This window comes from Protopterus annectens, chromosome 16.part0, assembly GCF_019279795.1.
Source record: "Protopterus annectens isolate FY-2018-M chromosome 16.part0, PAN1.0, whole genome shotgun sequence".
Classification (NCBI taxonomy): Eukaryota; Metazoa; Chordata; order Ceratodontiformes; family Protopteridae; genus Protopterus; species Protopterus annectens.
In genome coordinates this window covers 416,429,489-416,441,703 of record NC_056750.1, presented here as the reverse complement: position 1 = coordinate 416,441,703, position 12,215 = coordinate 416,429,489, and the positions used below count along the sequence as shown (strand labels likewise).

The 12,215-nt window shown below is 43.0% G+C and overlaps 1 protein-coding gene across 1 annotated transcript in view; it reads left to right on the top strand.

Moving 5' to 3' along the window:
• Positions 1 to 12,215, top strand: part of GOLGA1 (golgin A1) — a 2,378,923-nt gene that overhangs the window by 1,608,970 nt on the left and 757,738 nt on the right. The window contains exon 16 of the mRNA XM_044058132.1: positions 9,852 to 9,947. Coding sequence (XP_043914067.1) covers positions 9,852 to 9,947 — 96 coding nt within the window. The remainder of the gene's footprint in view (positions 1 to 9,851; positions 9,948 to 12,215) is intronic.

The following is a 12,215-nucleotide window of genomic DNA, read 5'->3' as shown; positions in this document are numbered from 1 at the left end:
TTGCTGTAGCATAGACTAGATCCAGGCCTGCTGAATCTAGCTTTATTTGTATGCTTGTTGTTTGTTTATTTCCCTGAAACGCTAATTCCACCTAAAACACGGCCTTTTAGCACTTCTGTGGATCCCTAGAGATATCTGCATTGCTTACTGTACTTATTTCCTTGTTTCACTTGAAAGAAAGTTACTGTTTGTCGTTTTTGCATTTAAGTTACCTGTAACACATTGCATTTAAGTTACCTGGCACTTGCTCACTAAAGCAATTATATAAGTCAGCTCTAAAAAATTAAAAGCACTACACCCTCACAAACTCCCCTTGAGTACCTTGTTCCCCATTGGCCCTTTTTTCAATTATAAAGGAATTCCCAATACTATTCTAGCATGTCCAAAGGTCAGTTGTCAATCTCCTCTCCGGTCCAGCAGGTGAATCTGGGAATCTTGAGGCAATGTTACAACTGCCTCATGTACACAGACAACCCTCTCCTCCTCCCAACAAATTCCAACACATGTGCGAGATGCAGCCATATAGCCAAACTGGAGGCTAAGCTCTCTCAACTCAGTACTGGCGTAACCAGTCAGGAGGAGAAGGAAACCACACTCACTACAATTCCAGTCTCACATAGACCTACCACGACAACAAACCAAACACACAAACACACAAAAACATACTCGGAGGCTCTAAATAAAAATCTGCCTAAGCAGCAGAGACCTCCAAAGCAGACACCCAAGCAACCGCTACCCCAAAACAAAACACGTGCAACACATAACTCACAAAGCCAGTGTGCCGAACAGTCACAGCCCTTAAGGCTAAACAACACACCTGATACACTTGTAATAGGCGACTCTATCGTCAGGCACACTGAAGTCCCGCTCACCAGGCTGAACAAGGAGAAGGTCACGGTGAGCTGCCTGTCGGGCGCTAGGATCCGCCACATAACACAAGCACTCAGGTCACTCCAAGTCAAGTACAAATATGACTCGGTCATTGTCCATGCTGGTGTGAATGACCTGAGACGTACCTCCCTGGACTACATGAAAAGAGACATAGAGGAGCTCTCTGAGCATGTAGCCCAGGCCGGTATGACCCTGACCTTGAGTAGCATCTTACCCTCACCAAGAATGATGCCACAATATGAAGACAAGATGATCAATTTCAACAATTGGCTTAAGTGTTGGTGTCATTCAAAGGGGATCCAATGCCTGTCAGCCTGGGATGACATGCTTGACAAGCCACGATGCTTCGCTAGGGACAGCTTGCACCTGTCACCCCCTGGGCTTTCGGATATTGGCAAAGGCTCTTGCTACCCCCATAGTGCCTTTTTAGGCAAGGCTCAAAAGACAAACCCACCTCCATAGGTATCACAAGGGATAAGAAACTAAGAGTAATGCTACTCAACGCCAGAAGTCTAAACCTCAAGATGCATGCACTCGAAACTCTCCTTAGCATGGAGAACATCGATATCTGTGCAGTAAAAGAAACCTGGTTCAAGGCTCCCGAGAGCACCCCAGCACTACCAGGTTATACCTCATACCATGCTTTTCGTCCCCAAAACTTGGACCGAACCACAAAAGGAGGGGGAGTATCAATATTCGTCAAAGATACCCACACCTCCAGGTTGGTGGCACAGCACGCAGCATCAGAGACTATCCATGTGCAACTAACTGTGGGTAAAGCTGCCTTCCAGTTTATAGCCTGCTACAGACCACCCTCCCAAACACAGGAACCCCACTTGGCCTTCCTGACAATACTGGAAAATATGAAGGTCTCTCCAAACACCATTATATTGGGCGACTTCAACTACCCAAACATAGACTGGGAGCATTACTCTAGCTCCAACACCCTAGCCCAAAGGTTCCTAGAATTTATAAACTCAAATGCTATGGAACAACTTGTTACCACTCCCACAAGAGGGAAAACATACTGGACCTGATCATCACCAACATGGGGACACTATGCTCCAGACCAGAAGTGTATCCCTCACTGGTAAGATCAGACCATAAACTAATCTCACTGGATATTCACATCCCAACCCCACCCCTGCCCAGAATACCACAGTGAAAAACTTCTCTAAAGCAAATTTCACACTCCTCAAAACCGAGGTGGAATCCTTCAAACCCCCGGGTCTGTGGAAAATACGCCCAGACTGCAGAATCCTTTATAAATGCATTCTATGAACACCTTCAGGAATGCATGGATCATGCAATCCCAAATAAAACCAAGACCCAATCCTCCAAAGGCAGGCGTCCTGTCTGGTGGACCCCAGCCATAAACAAGCTATACAATAGAAGGAGGAAGCTACATGATAGAGCAAAATCCCAAAAGGGAAGGCATCTCTGATCAGTATTAGCAAAAAACTACGGGCACTCATAAAATCGTCTAAGACCAGCTTCTAGAGAAAAATTGCACAGCACACTAAGGATAATCACAAGGCTTTCTTTAGTTATGTTAGGAACCTGGGTGGGAATTCCCAGATATGCTCAGAATTAGTCCAAAATGACAAAAATACACGAGCCCACAGACATTGCCAACATCCTAGCTGACAGGTTCAGTGCAAACTTCTCCCCTCTCCCACCAAAGGGCAAATATCTATCCCAACAGAGTGCTGCCCCTGACATCTCAGATGCTCAGGTAGGGCCGCCTCTCCAAAGCAAAACACAGCATCAATTGGACCAGATGGTGTCCCGGGCTGTGTCCTACATGAACTCAAGAAGAGCTAAACCCAAACATAAAACTACTGTTCAATCTTAGCCTTACTACAGGATATGTACCCAAAGAGTGGCGTACAGCAACAGTGGTCCCTCTCCACAAAGGTGGTGCCTCAACGGATCCTGGAAACTATCGCCCCATAAGCCTGACTAGCTTGGTCTGCAAAGCTATGGAAAGGATCATCATGGACCTCATAAATAAAGATATTGGGGACCTACAGACACTGGATCCTACCCAGTTTGGCTTTGTTAAGGGCAGATCCTGCCTCTTAAACCTGGTCGATTTCTTTGAAACAGTCACCAAGGCCATTGGCGAGGGAAGGTGGTCCACACAGCCTACCTGGACCTCGCAAAAGCCTTCGATAGAATACCCCACTCGGGCATTATAGATAAGCTCACCAGCTTAAATATAAACCCCTATGTCACTAGATGGGTTGCAAACTGGCTCAAGGACAGACCCCACATGGTTAGAATTGCTGGAGCCATGTCAGACTCCAAACCAGTTACAAGTGGCATCCCACAAGGCTCAGTCCTGGGACCTCTCTTGTTCGGTATATATTTCTCGGCTGTACAGGCCAACACGGAAGGACTGTGGCTGACCAAGTTCGCAGATGACTGCAAACTGGGCGCCATAATCAACTCTCCAGCCGACACAAGCATCCTCCAAAAGGGCCTCATAGAAACAGACAACTGGTGCCAGAGCCATGGCCTCAAGCTAAACGCCAAAAAGTGTATAGTCATCCCCTTTGGCAAAAACAAAGTGCCCACAAATTACCACATAGCTGGTAATCCATTAAGTACAGAAGAAGTCATTAGGGACCTGGGGACCCAAGTTGATAGCAATCTCTCATTTGACAACCACGTGGCCAAAGTGGTTAGAAAAACATTTTATATACCCACCTAATCATGAAGGGATTCACATCTAGATCACGGGAGGTCATCGTGCCTCTTTACTCATCCCTCATCAGGCCCATAATTGAGTACAATGCCCCTTTTGGGATGTACCTTACCAGACACCTGCAGCAACTGGAAAGACCCCAAAAGTACCTCACCAAGGGGATCAAAGGGCTCAAACAGATGTCATATGCTGCCCGGTTAAAGAAACTCCAGCTCTACTCAGTGGCATACCGCCTGTTCAGAGGCGATCTGTGCCTGACGTATAAAGCCATGTCCAACCCAGAATTAATGGACATGCTGCACCTCAGAAAATCCTAATCCCATCGAGCTACGCGCTCGAGAGACTTGAACCTCAGCACTGAAATAAATAGGACATGCTGGAGGGACAGATTCATAACCCAGAGGCTCCCTTCACTCTGGAATAAAATCCCAGTCCAGGTTAGGCAGAGTCTCACATTGACTCTCTTCAAGAGGAATCTTGATGAGTGGATGGGAGATCATAGGTTTACCCCGGCTATCACTTCTGTGTCACTGTTAGACAGAGGCACAGTATACTAACCTCAAAAAAAGGCATAGCAAAATTAATTTAAAATGGGTGGCGAAAGCCAAACACACTCTGGCTAGGCTTATAAATGCCCTAGGGCAGATAGCCTAGTATGAACCTATGAACCTATGAACCTACACAGCCCAGGATGTCATCTGGTCCCATGGATGCTGTATTCTTAGCTTTGGAGAGTGCGTTTTTTCCCTGTGTGGCCGTTATTACCGGAATTTGGCAATCTTCCGGTATTGAGATAGGCCATTTAGGGGGTGAGAGGGGGGTGAAGTTGGCACTGAATCGATCTGCCAGGATATTGGCAATATCCTTGGGATCAGTATATTTAATGCCATTCTGTTTTAGCTCAGAGCAGATCTGAGCATTGCCATTTAGATTCTTGACATAGTTATAGAATGCCTTGTGGTTGTCTTTGGAATCTTTGGCAATTTTATTTTCGTAACTAGCTTTGGAGGATTTTATGAGGGATTTCCGTTTCTTACTGAGGCTGGTAAGGGAGTTTTTTGCATCCTGGGATTTTCCTCTTTTCTGCAACAGTTTCTTCCTTTTGTTGTAAAGTTTGTTTATGGCAGGGGACCACCAGATTGGCTTCCATTTTTTGGATGAGAGCATCTTGGTTCTATTTGGGATGGCACGATTCATGCATGAGTGGATGTGCTTGTACAGTGCCTTAGAGTAGGATTCAGCAGTTGAACTTTCAGTTCCCGTCTGCATGGGTGTCATGAAGTTTGTCACTTCTGATGTGAGTAGTATGAAGTTGGCTTTGGAGAAGTTTTTTATGGAGGTTTCCTTACTGGGGGGGTAGGGATGGGATGTGGATGTTAAGGGTGATTAGCTTATGGTCAGACCTGACTAACGAGGGGGTGACCATATGTGTGAAGCATCGATTTCCCATATTGGTAATGACCAGGTCTAGGATATTGGAGCCCCTGGTGGGACTATGGATTAGTTGATCCAGGGCGTTGGAATTTATGAATTCCAAGAACCGTTGGGCAAAGGTGTTGGTACATGAGTAGTTTTCCCAGTTAATGGCAGGGTAGTTAAAATCACCCAGTATTAGGGTGTTTGGTTCTATCTTAATATTTTCCATTATGTTTAGAAAGGTGTAGTGAGAATCTTGGGGTATGGTGGGGGATCTGTAGCAAGCTACAATTTGGATTGCAGTCTTACCTAGTGTTAGTTGCACCTGGTGAATTTCAGATGCATTGTGTTGGGCAACTAGCCTGGTGGTGTGAATATCCTTGGTGAATATTGACACTCCTCCACCTTTAGTGTTTCGGTGGCCGAAAAGTGTGGTAAGAGTGGTAGCCTGGTATTGCAGGAGTGCTCTCTGGAGCCTTGAACCAGGTCTCAGTTACTGCACAGATATCGATGTTCTCCATTTTTAGGAGTGCCTTCGAGAGAGTGCATTTTGAGGTTTAGACTCATAGCATTGAGTAGCATTACCTTCAGGTTTTGCATGCTTGTACCTGTTACAGTGGTGGTTTTGTCCTTTGAACTTTGCCTAAAAAAATCAATTATTTCTGCTCTGAATGCTACTACTGTTGCATAGATAGTTCTGTCATTTTTAACAAGTTACTGCACAAGGAAATAATTTTGTATACTATGCATTAGTCTCTTGATTTCTTTGTCTAGTTATAGTGTTCATGATGTAGTACCATAACTATACTGTCTAGCACTTAGCCATTACTTGTTTTCTTGCATTTTACTGTTACCATAACCTGTCATACTTTCTTGCATGTTCTGCATTTTAATCTTCTTTTAGAACATCTAGTAACTAAGTTGTGATTAAAATGGAGCCCTAGTTGTCCATTTTACCATACTAAATGAATAAATAACATAAAGTGGGTAATGGAAAATGGATGAATATGCTTTTTTTTGTTTTTTTTTACAAGAAACATCATTATTAAACTATCACGTGTGACATTGACAGTTCTACAGTCATATAAATGAAAACAAACCATAGCGGCACAGTCCCAGTTGCAAACATTATACTTTACAAACCGTGCCAACACAGCTGTAGCTGCAAACACTATACATCACTTCCAACATATCCAGTCATTGTCAGCAAGCCACCACATAGCTCACACAGATCCTGCCCTCCCTCAAACATCACCCCTCTTCCGCATGCAGTGGTCCCACACCTCCCATTCCATCCCGTGAAACCTACTCCCACCCCCCTCCAACAATCCCAGCTCCAGCCATTCCACCTCTACCACTATCTTTACTTCCAGCAAAGTTGATCCAGACCGCGACTTCCAACTTCCAGCCATTTCCTTCTTGGCAGCCATCACAACTAGACCCAGCAAAGCCCTACCACGTCCAGGCAATTCCAACTCTGCACCATAGCTCAAAAAATCATCTCCCCAGTCACTCCAACGCACTCACCAAGCATGTCCGACAGAGCAGCCTGCAGGGAATCTCCAAAGTTGGCCAACTCATTACACTGCCAGAAAATATGTTCCCAGCCACCTCCCTCTTCTCCACCACATCCCCCAACATCTGCCATCCACCTGAGGAAAGATTCCCTGGAACCCACTTAAAGCACAAAAATATCTATGCAAACACCTCCAGGCAAAGATTCCAAATCCTCCAGACTCTGCTGCACATCCAGGAGACGTACACATATCCCCCCATTGCCTCCCTGCAAACTGCCCATCCAGCCTGTGAAGGCTGCCAGCCTAACCAGATAGAATTTTGCAGATAATTCTGTAATTTGTAAATATGAATGTAAACTACAGGCTTGTTGTCTTAAATATTACATGTGGAAATGAAAATAAATGTGACAACAGTGCACTCTACTGACCAAAGTAAAGCATGTGGTGACCCTTTCAAGTAGACAGTGGTGCTGAAACGTCTAGATGAAAAAATTCTTTCTATTGTTTCAAGCAGGAGTTAAATTGCTAGATTTAAACATGCAAATGTATTTTTATTGCTATGTTCCTGACCAACTGCAAGATAACAAAAGGGAGGATGTTAAGAATGTAAATCAGTTAATGTGTAGCCTGGGAACTTCAGGAAAGTGTAACAGAATGATGTAATCTTTATCAGAACTGCAATTTCAATTTAAATAGAGAGAATCAGAAGGCATTAAGCATTTTAGTCTTGATCATCCAACTCGCAGCACTCTGCCTGTTGTCTTATGTAAGTTATCTTAGACTTGTGTTTTCTTTTAGAGATAGCTAGAGCTAGAAAGATTAGACTGTGTTTTTCTGTGATGTCAGAACTGTACTACTGAATTATTTTAAGTATTTCTGTGTGACCTCTGAACTCCTGACTAGCACTGACTGTGTAGTAGAAAGTATTGTCTTGTTGTTTTAATTATTTATTAACTATTTTACAACCTTTTAACTGTGGCTGGTTTGTGTAGTGATAATTTAAGCTCTAGAGTGCATTGCATGTTTATAGAGTTTACTGTCCAAGTCGATCCAAATAAGCTTTGACTGATTAGTCACATTTACCAATTGGATAATAATATTGCACAGTAATAATTGGACACCCTTTTAAGGGCCTTTGAGTAGCTGATAATTATTAGCTGGGTGGTGGCAGGGTACTACCGTATAGTCTGGGTAAAAGGGGCACAGCTGGAGAACCTATGCCAGCCTTTCCCTGAAGTGTCTGTATGGTTGTGTAAACTCTTAACTCAAAGTGTGTGTGTGTGTGTGTGTGTGTGTGTGTGTCAGCTACTTGGGCAGGGACATGAAGCACTGGTTGGACAGAGAGGTTGCTGGAGATTTTAGCTTGCCCAGCTAGGCTGAGATCTGAACTCTATAACTGTGCCAGTGATGTATCTTATTGGGGACCTGGGGAGCAAGGGAGCGACCAGCCCCAGACTGACTGTGATCTCTGTGTGCCCTTAGGGAAAATTGCACTTTACTGTGTGTATTTGTTATCCTTTCCTCTCATATGAGATGCCTTCACTGGTGTTAGTGGTGAGGATTGAGGCTTCTTGATTGCTGGGCCAGGGCATAGGCATCACACAACCTCTCCCCCAACACTTACCAACCCTCTCCAATCAACCCCCATAATTATCATGCAATATTCTGCATGCTCCACCAATCACTCCTTTCCCAATGGCAACCTCTGTTCTAGATTCCACCAAGAACTCCATCAGTGTTGCTCTTTTGTCTAAGACCCCCCCCCCAACCTTCCTCTCCTTGCCTGCACTCCAACATCAATCCCTAATGTGGAAGGCAATCTCCAGTCTGCAGTCCAAGCAAGTTCCCGGCATCCTCCCAGTCCACTACCCCTCCATGTCCAGTTACCTGCTCCCAACACCTTTGCTCTCCTGCCAGCCTCCCCACATGCTCCCGCCCCCTCTTGCCTTCTGCCCACATCCCCATTTGCAGTCACCCCATCTTCCAAATCTCCCCTCCCCACTCCCCCAGCCACCACATCGGCATTACCTTCAATCCATGTTCATAAATGATTAATTCCATCATGTCTCCACAAGTATGGACACTGCTGAACAAAATCCCACATGGGCACACAACTCACCGCCACTCATTTTTCTTCTCATTTTCACCAGTTTTGCATCCTGAAATGGTTTTAAATGGTCTCAGTATGCTCCATAGCACTGCAATCCCCCCCTTCCAAATGAATACACTTCTTGATCTGTAAACATTTTACTGTACTGTAGGTTACAGCTGAGTATGTTTTACTGTACAGCCCCTAGAATACCATCTGCTACTCTATGAATATAACATCCTATATGATTATTGCCGTTCTCCACAAAGTCCTGCATCCAAACTCTCAGTCCCTCCCTGCCACCCGGACCTTCCCCCTGCTTCTCCATCATCCCCTTCCATTCTGAATTACAGCTTCCTTTTTGTGCCATGCACAGGTGCCCCAACTGCACCATGCCAAAATACCCCTTCAAATCGGGTATTCACAATCCATACTCCTCCACTGGACAAACAAGCCCATCCCACTTGACTTAAGCTGTCCTCCCCTCCCAGACAAAATCCCCCTGCTCCCCACTAATTACTATCAACAACTTCTCCTCTGATTGGCAGAAACATGTCTGAACTGTATACAAGACCAAAGGGACCAAAAACACTTAAACTTCCTGCATCCCACCATCAGTAGCCGTACAACAGAGCTTCCACCTTCTCACTCCTTGCACCATCCCTTGTTTGGTCTCTTCCCACACACCTCCAGCCGCCACATTGGCATCACCTTCAATCCATGCTCGTAAATACTTAATTCCATCATATCCTCACAAGTATGGACACTGCTGAACTAATTCCCATGCGGGCACACAACTCACTGCCACTGCTTTTGTTTCAGCTTCACCACTTTTGCATCCTGAAAATGTTTGAAACTCCTTTAGTATGCTCCACAGCACTGCAACGTCCCCCCCCAGTCCAAATGAATATACTTATTGATTTGTAAACATTTTACTGTACTGTAGGTTACAACTGAGTATGATGTCTTGCAGAGTTTGTCTGCTTTATACTCGGGTCATGGCAGAAAAAAACCCTTGGCCAGCCCAATTAATCTGTCTGTCAAAGGAAAAAGATATTTAGAACAATGTGTTAGTGTTACTATGCCTTAATTTTCATATATTTCTTTACTTTTTTTGCAGAGCACCATGTGTCCATCATAGCAGAATTTCAGAATTAAATGTACACAAGGTGTTTTTAATGTAAATATTGTATGGAAAAATTACCTGTTTTTTTTTTTATTCCTATAGATTACCGAACTTGATCATAGACTGCAGGATCTGAATACAAAGTTAAAAGAGTCTGATGGATTATTAAATGAAAAGGAAACTCTCAGTAAAAAGCTGGTAAATGTGATTTTTTTAATTGGAAAGAGGTAGTTCTAGTTCCTGGGTGCATATTTTCATATTAAGTTGGTCTAAATTGTGGCACAGATCTTGTTTTCTAATATAGCAGTCCAGGAATTATATGCAGTAATTCACTGTTTTACCAAATAGCAGTGATAACTGGAAATTCACATTGAAAGGCTCTTTCCACTTTGCAATTAATAAGTTAAAACATCTCTCCTGGATATAGGACTTTTCCATTTATTCTTTGTAGTTTGATTATAGCACCAGAAGAATAATATAATGTGTATGCTTGGTACCATAGAATTATACCATGAAGCAGAGTCTCTTTTAATAGCTGATTGAAACTTTAACTTTTAACTCCTTTTTACGATTTTAAGATCATATCACTCTGACATCAGTGGGGGTACATTTCTCACATTTATTGCACAACCTTATTTTTAGCATTTTTGTTATAGTTTGAGGTTTATACCCACTTTTGATTCCATTTATGCACCATTCTTTATCACAGCATATTTTCCAGCCTCTTAGGTGAGCACTGTTTTTCTTAGTGATTGCAAGAAGATGTATAACAATGTCCAAGACTTGGGGGCTCTCTATTCTGTTTTCCTGGAAGGCAGATTTGGTTGGGAGGGGTAGACTGTACGCACTCCTATTATCAGAAAGGGTATTCCTTTTTTAGTGACATCACAACCGTTCCTGAGTTCTCTAGTACCTGGTGCAGTTGTCTGATCTGGCTCCCCTCAATTCTATGTTTTGGATCTAAAATAAAAATATCTTCTGTACGAGTTGGGAAACAAAACAAAGTCATTTTCTTGAAACTATAGAATACCACTTCTTACAGTTAAAAAGCGCTATGCACAAAGTGCTTCAGCTCTGACCACAAATACAGATGCACACCCTTAACACCTTGTGGCCAGACAACTGGCCCCTGTCATTCTGCCTTGGCTTCTCTTCCATTCTTCTAAAGCAGTGCCTGTGAAAGGAAAATAAAGTTTACCTATTTCAGTCATATTAAGACAAAGACAGTTCACTTAAAATGCTATATACATATATTTTCTACCCCTGCTCCACAGTGTAAGGAAATGAAGCCGTAACACTTGAGACAAATTTCTTGGATTGGACACTGTCTGAGCCTAGTAGGAAATGTGGGAGTGAGCAGACAGTGCTGGCTTGCCCATCCTGGGGGAAGGGAAGCTGTCTGGCACGTTCTGGATAGAGAGGTACATGGTATGCAATATATGAACTTGGGACATGTGCTTTGCCATTCCACTTTGATGCATCCCCCTTCATGGAGCATATGCAAGGACATGGACACCCACAGAGGAAGACATTGCAGCTCTCATATTTTCACGTTTGCACACCAGTACCAGGAGAGGGATTATGGTTAGAATATATATATATATATATATATATATATATATATATATATATATATATATATATATATATACACATATACATATACATATATACATATATATATGTATGTATAATGTGTGTGTGTGTGTGTGTGTGTGTGTGTGTGTGTGTGTGTGTATGTATATATATATATATATATATATATGTATGTTGTTGTGTCTTTCGGCTTTTCCCGGTTAGGGTTTCACCACAGCGGAACTCCGGTCCGCTAATGATTGGCAGTAGATTTTTACGTGCGAAGTTGCCAGCTCTGACGCACAACCTTCAAAGAAGGTACGCCCATTCACGCATGTCTCCACACAGAAGACGCTCTAGCTGAGAATCGAACAGGACAACATCTTACTGTGAGGCAACAATGCTACCGCAGCACCACCGCATATATCTATAGATATATATCTATATATATATCTATAGATATATATATATATATATATATATATATATATATATATATATATATATATATATATATATATATATATATATATATATATGGATTCACTTTATAACCTCAAAATACTGAAATATCGAAATTCAGTATGTCGAGGCTATAAAGTGGAAACCTGAAAAGAATAAAAACTCAGAAGCATGAAATTCAAAATCTTGCATACCGCAGATTTTGAATTACCGCTTCTGGTGTACACAAACACACACCTTCCTTCCCACACACAAACACATGCTCTGTCCTACATAAAAGCAAGGGGGCAAGCCCCCCTGCACCCCCCTACTTAAATATTCTAACCCTTAGGTCACACTACATACAAAAACACACACAACACCACCACACAAGCTACATTCTCCTTGCACACACACATCACAGTAACAAGTGCAGCCTACCCAAATTTT